Below are 20,209 nucleotides of genomic sequence, written 5' to 3'. Positions count from 1 at the left end.
GCAGTGATTTCCAAATTGCTTCAGGCCAGAACATTTTCGAGGCATGGTATTAGGAGTGCGATTCTCAGCCTCTCAAAGCTGAAATTCTATTAATTTTGGAATTTTTACAGGAAGGATTGTGTAAAGGCTTGGCTTTGAAACCTTGAAGATTCAAGTGGCAGCTTTTGCTTGTTATAGGGGGCGAGTCAATAGTGGGCCTTTGTCTTCTCATCTGGATGTGTCCTGGTTCTTGAAAGGAATTAAGGTTCTTCATCCTCCCTTGTGGCTGCCGGTGCCTCTGGTCCTGAATTTCTTGGTGGGTTTTCCCTACTTTTCAGCTATTATGTGGCCTTTCCTTGCTGCTTCTTACCTTGAAGAGTTTTTCTAGTGGCAATCTGTTCCGCATGTCAGGTTTCTGAACTTCAGGCTCTTTCTTCCTTTTCTGCGTGTGACTCCGGGGTCAGTGCAGCTTCGGACTGTACCTTCCTTTTTGCCAAAAGTGGTTTCAGTTTCATTTGAATCAATCTATTTCCTTGCTCACATTGGATAGGGATAGAGCTCAGAGTGAGTACCATCTTTTGCATACCTTGGATGTCAAGCAGCATCTGATGCAGTACTTGGAAGTTAATAAATCTGTCCAGACATCTGATCGACTGTTTGGGCTCCAAGGTGGAGGTAAACAGAGTGAACTGGTGATGCAGGCAACTATAGCCCGTTGGGATAAGGAAGTCATCATGGTTGCCTATGTGGATGCTGAGATTCCTTTGCCAAAGCAGGTTAGACCGCATTCCATGAGGGCTCAGGTGGTATCGTGGGTGGAGATTCAATTATTGTCTCCTGTTGAAATTTGCTGAGCAGAGACATGGTCTTCCTTGTACACCTTTTCCAAGCATTACCGCTTGGACATTCAGTCTTGAGAGGATGCCGCGTTTGCACGGGTGGTATTGACTGGGCCAAGGGCAGCCTCCTGCCCTGATCAGGAGTAACTTTGGTACAACTTGTGGGGATTGGCCTGTCTGAATGCAGAGGAAGGAGAAATTACTATTTACCTGATAATTTCCTTTCATCTAATGAAGGCAGGTCATTCCCCCCCGACCTGCCCTTGGCTGCTGTTTTTTTTTTTTTGTTTGTTTGTTTTTTGCCTTTGATTCACCCTTTAGGTGTGAACGATGCAGAGTGTTGTTCCTGCTATTTGTTGGAGGACTGGTAAGTGACCTAACCAGCCCCTCAGGTTATTGAATGTTCATTATTTTGTCTGAGCTTAGTGTTCCCTATTGGTTGGAAGCACGAGTGGTTGATTGTTTATAACCATTTTCAAGTATATTCAGTTTGTCCACAGTTTGGCTTTTCCAGAGGATACTGGCTGATGTAGGGGCAGGGCTACATGTCCATGACTCTTGTCTCCATCTGCTGGTAGAGGTGCACAAACTACTTGTGGGGATTGGCCATTTGTTATTAGAGGAAAATAAATTATCAAGTAAGTAGTAATTTCTCCTTTTGCATTGAGTATGAATGGAGTCCAGACCAGAAAACAATGTACGGTATTTTATACCTTGTATTTGTGATTTTATATTGTAAACTGCTACAATATCATGGTGAGTGGTGGTATAAAAGTATTTTAAATAATAATAATGCCTGCAGCTGAGGGTCTGTCTATAGAGAGGAACTAGGGTATTCTACAGAATTGCACAGATCAGTGGGATATTCCTGTAAGGTCTGTGTATGCTCTACAATAATTCCTTTAGGGGGATTATTCCTCTTTTCTTCAGGTTGATCACAGAGATGACAAGGAAAGGAATCTCTCCATTCCCCAGTTGACAGGCCTGAGAAGCCATGTTATGCAGGAAGAATGTGCTGTTTAAAACTACAGCATATAAGGCTTGGGGGTAACCAGCAGCAATTTCTACCCTAAACAGAAACATGGGAGTAACCTGCACAAAGTGGCTACCATAAGAAACTTTGCTGGGCAGACTGAATGCACTATTTGGTCTTTTCCTGCTGTCATTACTATGTTATGTTATTATGTTTTCTAAAGCTTGTGCACCGTGTTATACCCAAAGTAGACACTCTGAGGTCCATATTCAGAAGCATTTGCTAGCTAAGTCAGAAGTTAGCCAGCTAAATGAATATTTGGCATTGGCTAGAATTTAGCCAGTTAAGTTAGGGGCGTTCCAGGAGCATAACTGGGAGGAGTTGCGTGAGCCTGCTGTGTTAACTGGCTATCTCCTATATTCAGAGTTAGCTGGTTAACATTGCTGGCTGTTTGGTTGAGCCAAAGAGCTGTCCTAAAGTTAGCCGCTTAAAGTTAGCTACTTTAAGATAGCTGGCTATATTCAATAGTGTGATTAAAGCACTCGGTTTATGTAGTCGCCCCCCCAAAATAGCAGAGAAAAGACAGAGCACTGACAGCACAGGATGTCAATCCATATTGGCCTGAAAGTACAGGGTTACGGTCCATATGGGCCTCAGAGAATAGGGCTGTGGTCTGTATGGGTGTGTAGAATCATCCCAAGGTTTGAATTTTTGTTTTTTGTTTTCAGGCCTTTCCCTGTATCTCCACTGGAGTCTATGGTGAGTATGAAGGATGACCCCAGCAAAAGGACATTTTAGAAAATACTAGGAATTCCTGCTTTAAAAAAGATAATAAACAAATGCGTCTTTTCTCTCACTGCCAGCCAAAATCAGGATGATTGAGTTCAGCATTCTGCAGTAAGCAGAAAAGTTACAGCCAAGTCATTAGCGTAGAAAATCTTTCATCAAGAGCATCAAGGATTACCTCAGTTTGAATGGGGTCTGATTGGTTCATGAACCATGCTTATGACATCATATCTAATATTAGCCAATCAAATTCAGTCAATGAAGGCTGATGTGTGCCAAAATGTATTTCTCTCGGTTTCCCTCTCAGAGATACAAGGGTTGGATTAAGTCCTTGAAGTTGTCAATGCAGTAGGAGAGGAGCAAATGAAAATGTGATATCACTATAGAAGTACAGAAAGTAATGATATCACTAGAGGAGGCAATGACGACTTTATGCCTGTCTGCTGTACTGTCACAAGTCTTACTTGATCTGTGGGCTTCTTCCTCACTCTGCCACTTTGTTTCTCTTCCATAAGTGCTTGAATTCTGGGATTGGTTTGGCTCCTACAATCTCCACTGAAAGTCAGATCCAGATGTGAAAAAGTATTTCCTCACATTCCTTGAAGTTTCCTTCCCTTCAGCTTAATTTTTTTTTTAAACTCTATATTTATAAACTTTTGTTGGCATACAAGGTGTAACAATATCGCACATAGAAATTCATCAGCATCATATTCGTATCTTAACATTGTATGAAATGTAAGTTCCAAAAACAAGTTATAAAGAAGTTATGTTTTCAAATTTACGAAAAATGAATAAATGGCAAAACAAGCAGCAAAAGAAGGAGAGTAGTAAAACAGAGGTATACGACTAGCTATTGTGACCTTCAGCCTCTCATGAGTTTCATTTTATGGAAGATGCTTCATTCTGGTACTTCATCAAAGCCTGCTAACTATTTGAATATTTCTTGTAGAGAGGACATCTTTAGCTCTATAGTGTATAGTGCAGGCCGTGCACCAGTTTTTGTGACTTTCCTTCGAATGGCCTCCATCTTGTCAATTTCCCAGTTATACCTATTAGCAGTTATACCTAACTGCTCTCTCAAACTGACTGGCTACCTTGCACTTATCAGAGTGATGACCGTAGAGCTCATTCTTTATGGAAGATGCTTCATTCTGATACTTCATCAAAGCCTGCAAACTATTTGAATGTTAAGATACTACCTTTTGAATCTTGTAAACCAATGTGATGGCTTCACCGAACGACGGTATATAAAACTCAGTAAATAAATAAATAAATTCTTGTTTGGTGACTATTGGTTTTTCACCTTCAAAGAGGTATTTGACACATGTATTTCTGCATCTCAAATGCATGATTTTTCAGATTTTGAATTAAAGCACAGTCCCCATACCTTTTGACCATTTTCCAATTTTAGAGAGAGAGAGTCATATTTTTAACCATATCTACCAATTCTGGCTTGTCTGGTTGGTTAAGAATTTTCATATCATCTACAAACAAGATGATATGAAAATTCTTAACCAACCAGACAAGCCAGAATTGGTAGATATGATGAAAAATATGACTCTCTCTCTCTAAAATTGGAAAATGGTCAAAAGGTATGGAAGATGTCACTTATAAAGACACTGAAAAGGACTGGGGCTAGCAGTGATATTTGTGGTTCAACCAACTTTTCACCCATTTTATAATTTTTCTTTCAATATTCAGACTGGCTAGTTTGATCACTAGACTTCTATGAGAAGCAGTGATAAAAATGTAAGAAAACTGGAGCAATGTATATTGAGTATTTTGATATTTACAGTAAGTCCCCCTGACCTACTCTGGTCACTTGGTTAAAGACATCAGTCAAGGTTTGTTGGCAAGACTTCCTCTTGTGAGACCATGCTGCCTATGAACCTACTGTCTTCAAATTACTGCACTATTGTGTATTCTGTGCTTCAGTAATGTCTCCAGTATCTTACTCACCACTGATGTTAAACTAACAGATTTGTAGTTTTCCACTTCCTCCTTGTAGAGCAGTAATACATATGCTGTTCTCCAATTTTTTGGAATCTCTCCTGTTTCAAGTGATAAGTTGAACAGAATGAAGAACACAGTCTGCACCTCTTTTAACTACTTTGGAATTCCAGGATGTTCTCCATCAGGTCCCATTAGCTGTTTGCTTTAATTGGTTCCAGTACCTTGAATACTGCCTTCTTGATAAATGACAATACATTCATTCCACAGTCACTTCTGTCCTTGCCTTTGATTTATCACCCTTTTGTTTATTTAAAATATCTGCTTTCTTCAGATCCTCCTCATCAGTAATCCCAGACTCCCCTTAGTACTCCCCCCACCCGTTACTCTGTGCATTAAATGCCTTCCCTCCTGATTCTGCAGGCTACCCTGGCGATGCAGCTGCGGATGTGGCTTTGAACACCATCAGACTCTGGCTGCAGGAGAATAAGGAGAAGGTAAAGAGTCATGTATATGAGGGAGGCGCACCTCAGATCTCTCTCCCAGTCTCTTCCCTGCTTCTGTGTCTGTGTCTCTCTTCTCCCCCTCCCAGCTCCTGTGTGTGTTTTGTATCTCTCCTAGCCCCCTCATTGCCTGTGTTTCTAGCCTCTTCTCTTTTGTCTGTGTGTTTGTGTCACTACTCTCACCCTCCTTACTTGTGTGTGTGTTTTCTGCTCCTGAGTGTGTGTGGGTCTCTATTGCTATCTCCTTCTATTTATTTGTATGGTAACCTTCCAGTTTTTCCTTGCCCCTGACATGTTTTTAATGCTACTTATACTTCAGTTCAAACTTAATATAGCTTTAGGAGTGACTAGGGGCTAGAGGGGTGGGGGCATGGTAGTTATGTTTGTAGGTATTTGGTGGGTTTGAGTAGCATGAGGATTTGTAAAGGTGGGTTGTTTTGATAACTATATTACTGATGTGAATTATTTGAGTAATGGCCCAGTAGTATATCCCTCTCTAATGAGAGTGGGGTGGTTTTAGGTTACAGTTCTAGACTGTTAATGTACTATTGTTTATATTAATGTATTTATATTTTAAGGAATTTGGATTATATTTTATTCATGTATTGTATTTATTTAGATTTATCTCACACCTTTTCATTGGTAGTTCAAGGCAAGTTACATTCAGGTGTCCCCAGAGGATTCGCAGTCAAAGGGGCTACGTTACTAAACTGTGGTATTTTCCCCAGGGGGATTTACTAACCTGTGGTACTGAGTAAATAGTTTCCGGGAAAAATACCGTGGCATGGCGGCACTGGAGACTGCCAGCGGACCCCATCTCACCGGCAGCTGAAGAAAGAAGAGGTCTGGGAGGCCACCAGCAGCCGAGAAGAGAAAGAAGCCCGTTCTTCCGCTTCTCTGTGTGCTGTCCTTCAAATTACATGCAGCCAGTATGTGCTCTATGCTGATCTCGTGCATTACAAGATTAGCATAGAGGAAATGCTAGCCCCACATGTTCTGAAAAGCATGGAGGCAGGCACATTAGGAGCAGTGGGAGAATGGGTTCCTTCCTCTTTTCGGCTGCAGGCGGGATTGGACTGCCAGCAGCCTTCTAGACCCAATGGGAAGACTGCCTATGTTTTTTCTTTGAGTATGTAAGTGAATGGTAGCCTGCGTGGGTATGTGTGAGAGAGATAATAGTAAGCTGCCTGAGTGTGGGTGTGTGTGCAGTGTGCAGTGTGAATGGTGCACCACCTAGTGTTGGGTTGTGTGTGAATGGGAGCCTGCCTGGGTGTGTGTGTGAATAGGGGCCTGCTTGGGGGGATGTGAATGGGAGCCTGCCTGAGTGTGTGTGTGTGAGAGAGAGAGAAAGAGCATGTGGGAGTGAGATCCTTTGTGTGGGTGTGAGGGAATGTATGGGTGTGTGAGAGTGGGAGCCTGCGTGTGAGAATGAGACCCTGCATGTGAGAGCCCTTGTGTTTGTGTGGCAGTATGAAGCTGAGTGAGAGAGAATGTATATGTCTGGGTATGGGGAATGGGAGCCTATATGTCAGAGACAGCATGTGAGAGTGAGAACCTGTGTTTGTGTGAGAAAGTGACAACCTGCATGTGAGAGTGAGAGCCTGTGTGTATACGTATGTATGGGAGTGGGAGCCTGTATATTAGAGCCTATGTGTCTGTGTGAGAGAGCATATAAGAGCGAAAACTTAGGTGTGTCTGAGGGGGAATGGGAGCCTATGCGTGACACAGCAGGTGAGTGAGATCCTGTGTGTATGTGTATGTGTGGGCATGGGAGCCTGTGTGTGAAAGAGAGCATGTAAGAGAGCTTGTGTGTATTGAAATAGGAGCTTTGTATGAGAGATAGCATGTGAAAGTGAGAGCCTACAAGTGAGAGATAGCACATGAGAGTGGGAACCTGTGTGTATGTGAGAGAGAATGCAAGAGCGGGATCCTGTATGAGTAAAAGCTTATGTGTGAGAGCACACATGTGAGAGAGAGTCTGTGTGTGTGTGTGGAGGAAGGAAAGAAGACAGGAGGAGAGAGAAAAAAACAGAATAAAAGAGACCCTGAAAAAGGAATAAGGAAAAGATAGACAAGGGGGAAAAAGAGACTAGGACCAACCAATTAGAAAAATAAGATCAAACAACAATTGGAATATGCCATCTTTGAGAATGCATTTCTTATATATTTGTATTTTGCTTTTCCTTCAGTATTCCAGAGTTCACAGAGTCTGGGTTCTTTTGGTTTCCGTTTCAGTTTTGCCTACATGTTTCTGTATCTAATTTATAGTTCTTTATTCTGTATTAGGTAAGGGTCTGTCTGTGACAAAGGTGCAGTATTTTGATTAGCATGTAGTTTCTCTGTAGGGATTTGTAGCAATCTGGCTTGCCTCTGTGTGTGAAAGAGAAGGATGTTTGTGTGAGAGCATTAGCATTAGTTTTTGCTTGGGACATTGTCTTTTTTAAAAGTATTGGGGCAAAGTTAACTATTTGGGAATATTATTTAGTGTGTTTGTGCTTTTAATAGTCAGTATGGGAGTGAATAAACAAGTTAGACTGTATTTTTAAATAGTCAGTCAATAAGGCAGCTAGTAAGCAGTAGGTAGTGTGTTTATTTTTAAAAGTCTGTAAGGCAGCTAGTAAGCAAAACTGAGTGTTTGTATTTTAAAAAAAAAAAACAAAAAGTAGCCAGAAGCTAGAAATAAACTAAGAGCAGTGTATACCCAAGTAAAAAGGTTGAAAAGTTCAGTTCAGTTCAGTTACTCACCTTGGAAAGGTGTTGAGGTAGTGTGATTTGGTTTGAATAGGTACCAACATTTGTTAATCAAGAGAGCAGTGAGTCACTCTGGCTGACTAACTGAAGTTAGACTGTTTGACTAAAGAGGTTAGGACTTTTCAGCTTGGAGAAGAGACGGCTGAGGGGGGATATGATAGCGGTGTTTAAAATCATGAGAGGTCTAGAACGGGTAGATGTGAATCAGTTATTTACTCTTTCGGATAATAGAAAGACTAGGGGGCACTCCATGAAGTTAGCATGTCGCACATTTAAAACTAATCGGAGAAAGTTCTTTTTTACTCAACGCACAATTAAACTCTGGAATTTGTTGCCAGAGGATGTGGTTAGTGCAGTTTGTGTAGCTGTGTTTAAAAAAGGATTGGATAAGTTCTTGAAGGAGAAGTCCATTACCTGCTGTTAATTAAGTTGACTTAGATAATAACCACCGCTATTACTAGCAACGGTAACATGGAATAGACTTAGTTTTTGGGTACTTGCCAGGTTCTTAAGGTCTGGATTGGCCACTGTTGGAAACAGGATGCTGGGCTTGATGGACCCTTGGTCTGACCCAGTATGGCATGTTTATTTATTTATTTATTTATTTTTAATTTTTATATACCGATGTTCCTGTAAAGAATACATATCGCACCGGTTTACAAGGAACTGAACAGTCGCCTCCAGGGCGGAAATACATTAAAACAGTCGCCTCAAGGCAGAATACATTAACACAAGTATACAGAAAAACTATTAAAAGAGAACTTTCATAAACTCAATTAAATGTAACTGTGAACCATAAATCAGGAACCATAAATCAGGAACATATGTACAGAGGTAGGCATGTTCTTATGTATATTAGAAGGAGCATGTTAAAGAATCAATGTGTTAGTATGTGTGTGTGAATAAGAGAATCTCCTACCTCTCCCAATATATGATATTCTCAGGGTGAGAGGAAATCACAATGTCTCAGGAGATTTTTTTTAATCCTTATTAGTTTTAATTATTGGGTGTAATTTGAAGTGTCTATTGTTTTGAAACATTTTATTGTTTTTTTGGGGGGGGGGAATGTAAAGAACATTTTTTAAATTATTGGATGTTTTCATCAGACGTTTTGAAATATTTTATTGATGATTGTAAAATATTAGAACAAATTTATGCAACTTTTTAAAAATTATTGGATGTTCATGGTTGTGTTTGACATTTTATTTTTTTATTAGCATGGTTTTAATAATATGAAGTCTTCTATCTCTTGATTTTATTGCTTGATATTTGTAAGGAATACTAATACAGTCAAGCTTCTGGTTTCCAGTACAGTTTTTGTTGGCACATTTCTATTTTGTATTTGGTGAGGGTTTGCTGAATTGTAAAGGTCCAGTTCTTCTGTAACTTGAATTCTTGCTGTGAAAATTATGGTACTTATCATCACTGGCTTTTACAGTATTATAGCCCTCTCTTTCTCATTTCTATTTTAAACAGAAGTTTGCTCTTAATTTCATTTGCATGCAGAAAATGATTTTGAATGTTCTTGCAGAAAATACTTTTTTCATTCACATATTTTATTGTAACTGCTGTTAGTAGATTAGGCAATTATTTTAAGGGATGGATTTAGCTCATTTTCTCTCTAAGGATTGGGTTGCAGGGAGCATAAAATTGATAGGCTTTTTGCATCAAAGAAAGTAGAGCTCACAAGGTGATGTAGGAGGGTGGACTGTGTTCTAGGGCATCTGGCCGCAGCAAATTTCCTGGTGCACCACCAATTTCAGCAGTCGCCCTACGCCCCTGGTGAAAACTGATGTAAAATCCATAGGTAAAAAGCACCCATGGACTTTGTCCCAGTGCAGACAGCTGGGAAATTGCCTGAAGAAAGCACAGGCAGCTGAAGAGCAGATCTTGATCAGAACGTGTGTAGTGCCTCACTGATAGATATTATGCAGTGCAAGCCCACCAACCAGAGAAAAGGATGCCTTTTTAAGTGTCCACGATGAAGGTATTCGGCACTGCCCCTTAGCATGTTGTTTTCATTCTGGGTTGCAGGTGGACCGCATCATTGTCTGTGTGTTCTTGGAGAAGGATGAGGAAATTTACAAGAAGAAGCTCCTGGAATATTTCCCAATAGGTAATTCTGAGGCTTTCTTTACTGTTTTTTGTTTTTGTTTTTTTTCGACACCGTAGTTCCTTTTTATTCCAGCTCAGTTGGAACCAGAGCTGGAATTCTGCTGCCATGAGCCTTTACTCTCCAGTACCTGGGAATTTTCCATCTCCTACTCTTCCTAGTCTGGTCATCGCAGCAATGGCTCCGAGGCCAGAAGCCAAGCACTAGGGCTCCCTCCAGGCTCTAAATCCGGCCAGCAGATGTCCCCTATATTGATGACTTCCCCACCCCTCCATCAGGGCTGTGAATACTGCTTCTGCAGCATTCCTAGGCCCAGCCAATCTGGGATACAGAATACCTGACTTGTGGATTGAACCAGGGACCTTCCAAATGGCAGCAGACATTTGCCGCTAAGCCATTGATTCAGCCTCTGAGGCGTTTCTGCCGATTCAGCACTGTGATCCCCCACCCCACTCCCTGTATCAGAGTCCCAACATTTAACAGGATCTGTTCCCCCTTTCTCCTCATTCCATGAAGTCCATGTGGCACTGCAGGCAGCCCCTCTGTGTGCCCTCACAGTATGGCACAAGTCAGGAGAAGCAGGCTCATAGTTGACCTGAAGGCTCCCCTTGGGTTAAAAGTGACTAGGGAGTTAGTCGATATTCTAGGAAGGAATGATTATGGTATTTTATTTTTACTGTATATGTGTTCTATTATTTTTAGGATTTTTATGTTGGGTCTCTGCCCTTAGCATGCAAATCTCATTAAGGGCATAGGTAGGCTGAGGGATGCAGGCTATAAACTGGCACCAGGAAGAGGTGGAGCCTCTGGCACTTTTCTTTACCTTTTATTCTCCTATTCCTCCCATCCCACCATGTCATTTCTTCTCTCGTATTACAGCCTGAATCAAGTTTCTCTCTCGCTTTTTGTGACGGGTAAGATGCTTAACCCTTTGTGTGCTGTGAGATGCAGATGAGTAATCCAGCGGCATGCATGTCCTTGCTGATCCTGCTCGCCAACAAATCACAAGTTGGCAGTCTCACATTTTGAGGTTTTTTTCTTTACCAAAACAAAGTATCCAGGACTACGTGCAGTGCCAAAATGCAGTGTCTAGTTGGGGAAGGGGGATGGATTTTTTAGTGCAGGGATGTCTGTAGTGGTGCAGGAGAACCACATATGGGGTCTCTCTCATGCTCAGCCCTGGATAATGCTATGCAGTGGCTTCATATCAAATATTAATCAGCACTGCTTGTGTTAGCATTAAACTCGCTGCTGTGCTATTGATGTGGGGGTGCATGTGCTCCTCTCTGTGCCTATAGATAACTGATCTTGCAGGGCAGGGGGTAATACTGATCATTATTTGTTTTATCCATTATTATATTTTATTTGTATGTCAAATTGTAATTCTCTAGAATGGTTTATAGAGCAGGAAATAAGTATTTTAAATATTCGTACAAATATTTTACTAAACACAGACCTAGACCATACACATATACTTATATATCATATTTCTCTGAGGACAAGCAGGATAACCAGTCATGCATGTGGGTGGTAGCGCCAACAGGGATCACTTCTCAGAGGCTTGTGGGAAAGCTTTTCTGAGCATGCATAGGAATTCCCACATGGCCCTTTCCATACAGTGTATTTTTGTGTGCAATAGTGTTCAGATATATTCTTCCATTGGGGTTCTTCTTTTCTACAAATGTCTATTTTTCCATAATTAGGCCCCAGTGGTTTTTTCAAATTCTGTCCCAGAGTTACTTATGTAGGATTTTTCATCATTTCTTTTCCTTTGGGACATGTCTCTGAAGAACCTGATCAAGTTGGGGTCTTGTTCATCTCATATCTTCAAAACAAGGGATCATTGCTCAATCTCAGCATCCAGCCTCTGGTCCTGAATGTTAAAAAGGATGCAGTAAAATCCCTCAGTCCACCAGAAGGACTTATGATTTTAAACAGAGGAAATGTATAATCTGGTATGAGGACAAGGCCCTAGAATCTTTTGTCTTGTCCTACATAGAAACTGTTTGAATAACTTCTACATCTTTCGGAGTCTAGCCTAAAATCCAACTTTAAGATTAATTTCAGTGCAACTAGCACTTATCACCAACAGGTTGCAGGAAACCTCATATCTGTACAGCCTTTAGTTTGTGGCCGATCCTTCGGTCAGCAACTAGATGGCCCTTAGTGGGATGGCCCTTAGTGGGATGGCCCTTAGTGGGATTTTCATTCCTTTTCGGTCTGTCCCATGAGCTTGACTGTGCATAAGGTGGAGCTAGAGGTAAGAACATAAGAAATTTCCATACTGGGTCAGACCAAGGGTCCATCAAGCCCAACATCCTGTTTCCAACAGTGGCCAATCCAGGCTACAAGTACCTGGCAAATACCCAAATATTAACTAAATCCCTTGCTACTGATGCCAGCCTTTGTGGTATTCTCTAAGACAACTTGATTAATAGCAGTTAATGGACTTCTCCAAGAACTTATCCAAACCTTTTTTAAACCCAGCTGCACTTTTTTAAACCCAACTGCACTAACCACATCCTCTGGCAACAAATTCCAGAGCTTAATTGTGCATTGAGTGCATTGAGTGAAAAAGAATTTTCTCCGATTAGATTTAAATGTGCTATTTGCTAACTTAGCTATTTGCTAACTTCATGAAGTATCCCTTAGACCTTCTATTATCTGGAAGAGTAAATAATCAAGTCACATTTACCCGTTCTAGAACTCTCCTGATTTTAAAGACCCCCCCCCCCTCATATCCCCCCCCTCAGCCTTCTCCAAGCTGACATTATGCTGACATTATGACCTCACTGGCAGGTGGGAGAGACCATTTGAGGCTGATGGAGGCTGCGGAAGAGCTGATGGAGGCAGAGGAGGAGGCTAATGGAGGTAGAGGAGGGACTTATTTTCAAGACCCAGGAAGGGGGAGGGCAGCCAAAGGATGCCGCACCTCCCTAAATGAAAAGAGAACAAAAAGGGATTATTTTTTCCCCCGGCACACTCTAGCAGGGGCACTAAAATAAATAGGCCACAGCTTCCCCTGTGACCTATATCAACTCTTCACCACTACACCACTTACCTGCAGGTAGTCCACCTTGGTTCTTTTGCTTGATTTCTCTTCTAGAATCTTCAGGTCCTTCAGTCTTCTGAGAGCCAAAGCCAGGAGAGATGCTCAGTGCTTGCTGCCCTCCTGTGAAATGCCACTGAGCCCAGGCAGCTCTGACTTTTATAAGCCTCCTCCTGTCATTATGACCTCACTGGCAGGTGGGAGAGACCATTTGAGGCTGATGGAGGCAGAGGAGGAGACTGATGGAGGCAGAGGAGGAGACTGATGGAGGCAGAGGAGGGACTTATTTTCAAGACCCAGGAAGGGGGCGGGCAGCCAAAGGATGCTCCACCTCCCTAAATGAAAAGAGAAGAAAAAGGATTCTTTTTTCCCCTGGCACACTCTAGTGGGGGCACTAAAAGAAAGAGGCCACAGGTTCCCCTATGACCTATATCCACACTTCACCATTACACCACTTAACCTGCAGGTAGTCCACCTAGGTTCTTTTGCTTGATTTCTCTTCTAGAATCTTCAGGTCCTTCTGAGAGCCAAAGCCAGGAGAGATGCTCACTGCTTGCTGCCCTCCTGTGAAATGCCACTGAGCCCAGGCAGCTCTGACTTTTATAAGCCTCCTGCTGTCATTATGACCTCACTGGCTCTTGGGAGAGACCATTTGAGGACGATGGAGGCAGAGGAGGGACTTCTTTTCATGACCCAGGAAGGGGGAGGGCAGCCAAAGGATGCCTCACCTCCCTAAATGAAAAGACAACAAAAAGGGATTTTCTTACCCCCCGGCACACTCTAGCAGGGAAACTAAAAGAAAGAGGCCACAGGTTCCCCTGCGACTATACCCACTCTTCACCACAACACCACTTACCTGCAGGTAGCCCACATTGGTTCTGTTGCTTGACTTCCATTCTAGAATCTTCAGGTCATTCTGTCTTCTGAGAGCCAAAGCCAGGAGAGATGCTCAGTGCTTGCTGCCCTCCTGTGAAATGCCACTGAGCCCAGGCAGCTCTGCCTTTTATAAGCCTCCTGCTGTCATTATGACCTCACTGGCTCTTGGGAGAGACCATTTGAGGACGATGGAGGCAGAGGAGGGACTTCTTTTCATGACCCAGGAAGGGGGAGGGCAGCCAAAGGATGCCTCACCTCCCTAAATGAAAAGACAACAAAAAGGGATTTTCTTACCCCCCGGCACACTCTAGCAGGGAAACTAAAAGAAAGAGGCCACAGGTTCCCCTGCGACTATACCCACTCTTCACCACAACACCACTTACCTGCAGGTAGCCCACATTGGTTCTGTTGCTTGACTTCCATTCTAGAATCTTCAGGTCATTCTGTCTTCTGAGAGCCAAAGCCAGGAGAGATGCTCAGTGCTTGCTGCCCTCCTGTGAAATGCCACTGAGCCCAGGCAGCTCTGCCTTTTATAAGCCTCCTGCTATCACTATGACCTCACTGGCTCTTGGGAGAGACCATTTGAGGACGAGGGAGGCAGAGGAGGAGACTGATGGAGGCAGAGGAGGGACTTATTTTCAAGCCCCAGGAAAGGGGCGGATACCCAAAGGATGCCCCACCTCCCTAAATGAAAAGAGAACAAAAAGGGATTATTTTTTCCCCCGGCACACTCTAGCGGGGGCACTAAAAGAAAGAGGCCACAGGTTCCCCTGTGACCTACATCCACTCTTCACCACTACACCACTTACCTGCAGGAGGTCCACTTAGTTTCTTTTGCTTGATTTCCATTCTAGAATCTTCAGGTCCTTCAGTCTTCTGAGAGCCAAAGCCAGGAGAGATGCTCAGTGCTTGCTGCCCTCCTGTGAAATGCCACTGAGCCCAGGCAGCTCTGACTTTTATAAGCCTCCTGCTGTCATTATGACCTCACTGGCAGGTGGGAGAGACCATTTGAGGTTGATGGAGGCAGAGGAGGGACTTATTTTCAAGACCCAGGAAGGGGGCGGGCAGCCAAAGGATGCCCCACCTCCCTAAATGAAAAGAGAAGAAAAAGGATTCTTTTTTCCCCAGCACACTCTAGTGGGGGCACTAAAAGAAAGAGGCCACAGGTTCCCCTGTGACCTATATCCACTCTTCACCACTACACCACTTACCTGTAGGTAGTCCACCTAGGTTCTTTTGCTTGATTTCTCTTCTAGAATCTTCAGGTCCTTCAGTCTTCTCAAAGCCAAAGCCAGGAGAGATGCTCACTGCTTGCTGCCCTCCTGTGAAATGCCACTGAGCCCAGGCAGGTCTACCTTTTATAAGCCTCCTGCTGTCATTATGACCTCACTGGCTCTTGGGAGAGACCATTTGAGGACGATGGAGGCAGAGGAGGGACCTATTTTCAAGACCCAGGAAGGGGGCGGGCAACCAAAGGATGCCCCACCTCCCTAAATGAAATGAGAAGAAAAAGAATTCTTTTTTCCCCGGCACACTCTAGTGGGGGCACTAACAGAAAGAGGCCACAGCTTGCCCTGTGACCTATACCCACTCTTCACCACTACACCACTTACCTGCAGGTAGTCCACCTTGGTTCTGCTGCTTGACTTCCATTCTAGAATCTTCAGTCTTCTGAGAGCCAAAGCCAGGAGAGATGCTCAATGCTTGCTGCCCTCCTTTGAAATGCCACTGAGCCCAGGCAGCTCTGCCTTTTATAAGCCTCCTGCTGTCATTATGACCTCACTGGCTCTTGGGAGAGACCATTTGAGGACGATGGAGTCAGAGGAGGAGACTGTCGGAGGCAGAGTAGGGACTTATTTTCAAGACCCAGGAAGGGGGCGGGGCAGCCTTTGGCTGCCCCGCCTCCCTTCCTGGGTCTTGATGCCCCCACCTCTCCAGCCTTACTCAGCATCTCCAGCATTCATCCAGCATCTTCAGCTTCCTCCCAGCATCCATTCCAGCCTTTCCAGCGTCCAGCAAGACTCTCCAGCCTTCACCCAGCATCTCCAAATTTCATCCAGCATCTCCAGCATTCATCTAGCCTCACCAGTAACCCTGTGCAACCCGGTCCAGCTAGACCAGCTTCTACCACCATCACCTAACGCCCTTCCCCACTCCACCCGTTCCTCTCCATCAGAGTAGGTAGCATGCAATCTTACCCCATCCCAATCATCTATCATCGCCACTCACACCTCTCCAATTTTACACAACGGACCTTGAATCAATCAACGAGATCACTCATCCCTATAATGCTCTCAACCTTGACCCAACTACTAGGACTCACGATTTTCTCTCTAACCCTTTTTAACGCTCAGTCCCTCACTAAGAAAACACATATCCTTCACGACTACTTGCTTGAATCCAATCCAGATGTATGTGCTATCACGGAAACCTCGTTAAAAAGCACCGACACTGTACTGATAAACCAATTACCTATTCACCTTTATGATGTCTTCTCAATCACCAGACCCAAAAAAAGAGGGGGTGGTCTGCTTCTAGCAACCAAGAAGGAACTGAGTCTTAAACAGCAACCTGTCAAGACCTCATCCAATAAATTAGAACTCGGATTGTTCAAATCAAAACATATTCAAATTCTCCTTGTCTACGCTCCTCCGGGATCAATAGACTCGGATGCCTCACCCCTTATAGAAACCATTGCTAAAGACATTAATATGGACTCACCTGCCATGATTTTGGGGGATTTCAATCTATATGTCGACGCCTCCCCAATCTCATCCTATTGTGAAACCTTCTTAGCCACACTCCAGGCAATGGGCTTTGAGCAAATAGTCAACAAACCCACCCATAAAGCTGGACACACACTAGACCTCATCTTCCTAAACTCACACTTATCATACACGAGCACTCCAGACTGCACCCCAGTCCCCTGGTCCGACCATTCACTCATATCAGCCACTCTCAAGACTCGAGGAAACCCCTCTCAACCACAACCTCACTCCACCATCCATCACAGAAGAAATTGTACCTCCGATATTCTCAGTGAACACCTTTCCAAAGAACTCCCCAATCAGGAGACCTCTAACCCCAACTCTGCCCTTCTATCCTGGCGCAATATCACTGAAGCTATAGCAAACAAACTCTGCCCCAAAGAGACAAAAACCATCAATTGGACTCAAAAAAGGAAGCAACCTTGGTACTCACCGGAACTTAAACTAATGAAGCAAAACCTCTGACACAAGGAAGGTGCTTGGCGGAAGTCCCCTAACTCTACAACGTTGTCCGATTACAAACGAAACATGCATCTTTACAGGATATCCCTCTTACAAGCAAAAAAAGACTATTACGCCAGCAGAATCCATGATATTCAATATGACGCTAGGGCCCTGTTCTCTTACGTATCTCAACTCACTAAACCCTCTGCTCCTAGCATTCCTGACGATCAGGCTCAATCCAAAGCCAACGAACTCGCACTCTTCTTTCAAGATAAAATTGCAAATACTGTAGCGATGCTCCCTACGAACCCAACACCACTAGCTCTAAATCTCACCATCACCGGCTCCCCCAGAGCTACCCTAGAGTCCTTCGAGCCCACCACCCCGCTGGAGATAGAATCAACACTCAAGAAACTGAAACCATCCAGTCACCCGATGGACCACATCCCAACAAAACTTCTGCTCCTTATTCCAGGCACCATTTCCAGATCCTTGGCCGACATCATTAACTGCTCCCTGGCCCAAGCAATTTACCCGGATGACCTTAAAACAGCATCTATTAAACCTCTCTTGAAGAAACCCAACTTGGACACTAATGAGCTCTCTAACTTCCGACCCATATCCAACCTCCCGCTGCTAGCAAAACTCACCGAGAAGGTGGTGAACTCACAGCTGTCGGACTATCTAGAGGAACACAAAATCTTATACCCTTCCCAGTATGGCTTTCGCAAGTCTTCCAGTACTGAAACCCTCCTCATCTCGCTAACAGACCACATCCTCATGGGCCTAGACAAAGGGATCTCATTCCTGCTAGTTCTCTTAGACATCTCCGTGGCGTTTGACACTGTGAACCATACCTCCTCAATCGTCTCTCAGACATTGGTTTATCTGGACACGCCTTCCAATGGTTCAACTCTTTCCTCAATAATAGAAGCTCCAAGATCACTATCAACAATAAAGAATCCCCTAACTTCAAATCTACGCTAGGAGTTCCCCAAGGCTCCTCTCTATCCTCCACCCTCTTTAATATCTACCTTCTGCCTCTCTGCCAGCTCCTCACAAACCTTAACCTAATTCACTACTTATATGCTGACGACGTTCAGATCCTGATCCCTATAAAAGAATCCCTTCCAAAGATTCTCACCTTCTGGGAGAACTGCCTCAAGTCCATCAACCACTTACTCACAAGCCTGAACCTGGTCCTCAATGCAACCAAAACAGAAATTCTTCTCATTTCCTCCGACCTTTCTACCATCCATGATCAGACAACCTCTATTCCTCAGAACACTCAAGTTAGAGATTTAGGAGTCACCATTGATAACCATTTAAACCTAAAAAAATCAATCAACAATATTACGAAGGATTGTTTCTTTAAGTTACAAGTAATGAAAAGACTCAAACCCCTCCTCCATCTCCAGGACTTCAGAACGGTCCTTCAATCAACAATATTCTCCAAAACCGACTACTGTAACTCTCTCCTCTTAGGACTCCCGACCTCTGCCATTAGACCAGTACAGATGCTCCAGAACTCAGCAGCCAGGATATTAACCAACACTAACCGGAGAACTCACATCACCCCTCACTATTATCCACAAATCCATACACAACCAACTCCCGTTAGACCTTCAGTTCCCACTCAAACTATACACCTCTGCAAGACCCATCAGAGCGGGACACAAAGGAACCCTTCAAGTTCCCCCAACTAAATCCGCTCGACTAACCTCCACGAAAGAACGGGCATTCTCCACAGCAGGCCCCATCATCTGGAACAACCTGCCGACTGATCTAAGACTGGAACCCTGCCTGACTACCTTCCGAAAAAAACTCAAGACTTGGCTTTTTGTCCAAGCCTTCCCTTAAGCCTAACATTGCAATAATTCTTTCATCTAGCTCAACAGTCTAAATGCACGACCCAGAACATTCATGTTCATTCTCCAGTTTTCTCTGTCCTTTATTTCCTGGCTACCCTAGCCCCCAAGTTCATTCTCCCTGTTATTTGTAACTGCGCCTCGGCCTTCTTGTTATATGGTTTTGTTGAGTTAACCCCTAAGTTTGATGTAAACCGGCCTGATATGATGCTTGTCATGAAGTTCGGTATAAAAAAAAATGTTAAATAAATAAATAAATAAATAAATAAATAAAATAAATGAAAAGAGAACAAAAAGGGATTATTTTTTCCCCCGGCACACTCTAGTGGGGGCACTAAAAGAAAGAGGCCACAGGTTGCCCAGGGACCTATACCCACTCTTCACCACTACATCACTTACCTGCAGGTAGTCTACCTAGGTTCTTTGGCTTGATTTCTCTTCTAGAATATTCAGGTCCTTCAGTCTTCTGAGAGCCAAAGCCATGAGATATGCTCACTGCTTGCTGCCCTCCCCTGAAATGCCACTGAGCCCAGGCAGCTCTGCCTTTTATAAGCCTCCTGCTGTCATTATGACCTCACTGGCTCTTGGGAGAGACCATTTGAGGCTGATGGAGGCAGAGGAGGAGACTAATGGAGGCAGAGGAGGGACTTATTCACAAGACCCAGGAAGGGGGCAGGGCAACCAAAGGATGCTCCACTTCCCTAATTGAAAAGAGAACAAAAAGGGATTTTCTTACCCCCCGGCACACTCTAGCGGGGGCACTAAAAGAAAGAGGCCACAGGTTCCCCTGTGACCTACATCCACTCTTCACCACTACACCACTTACCTGCAGGTAGTCCTTCCTGGTTCTGTTGCTTGACTTCCATTCTAGAATCTTCACGTCCTTCTGTCTTCTGAGAGCCAAAGCCAGGAGAGATGCTCACTGCTTGCTGCCCTCCTGTGAAATGCCACTGAGCCCAGGCAGCTCTGCCTTTTATAAGCCTCCTGCTGACATTATGACCTCACTGGCTGGTGGGAGAGACCATTTAAGGCTGATGGAGGCTGCGGAGGAGCTGATGGAGGCAGAGGAGGAGGCTAATGGAGGTAGAGGAGGGACGTATTTTCAAGACCCAGGAAGGGGGCGGGGAAGCCACAGGATGCCCCACCACCCTAAATGAAAAAAGAACAAAAAGGATTATTTTTTCCCCCAGCACACTCTAGTGGGGGCACTAAAAGAAAGAGGCCACAGGTTCCCCTCTGACCTGTATCCACTCTTCATCACTACACCACTTACCTGCAGATAGTCCACCTTGGTTGTTTTGCTTGATTTC

At 43.9% G+C, this 20,209-nt stretch overlaps 1 protein-coding gene across 2 annotated transcripts in view; it reads left to right on the top strand.

Annotated features, from left to right (window-relative positions):
- Positions 1-20,209, top strand: part of MACROD1 (mono-ADP ribosylhydrolase 1) — a 1,081,925-nt gene that overhangs the window by 970,880 nt on the left and 90,836 nt on the right. The window contains exons 7-10 of one of the 2 annotated variants that reach the window (XM_029614734.1): positions 2,520-2,550; positions 4,951-5,024; positions 9,816-9,897; positions 10,774-10,808. In XM_029614734.1, the coding sequence (XP_029470594.1) occupies positions 2,520-2,550; positions 4,951-5,024; positions 9,816-9,897; positions 10,774-10,778 (192 nt within the window). In that variant the 3' untranslated portion in view covers positions 10,779-10,808. The remainder of the gene's footprint in view (positions 1-2,519; positions 2,551-4,950; positions 5,025-9,815; positions 9,898-10,773; positions 10,809-20,209) is intronic. The other variant, XM_029614733.1, reaches the window with a different exon arrangement.

The sequence above is a fragment of the Rhinatrema bivittatum genome, chromosome 8, assembly GCF_901001135.1.
Source record: "Rhinatrema bivittatum chromosome 8, aRhiBiv1.1, whole genome shotgun sequence".
Classification (NCBI taxonomy): Eukaryota; Metazoa; Chordata; class Amphibia; order Gymnophiona; family Rhinatrematidae; genus Rhinatrema; species Rhinatrema bivittatum.
Note: the sequence above shows the minus strand (reverse complement) of the source record. Positions and strands in the feature narration are given on the sequence as shown.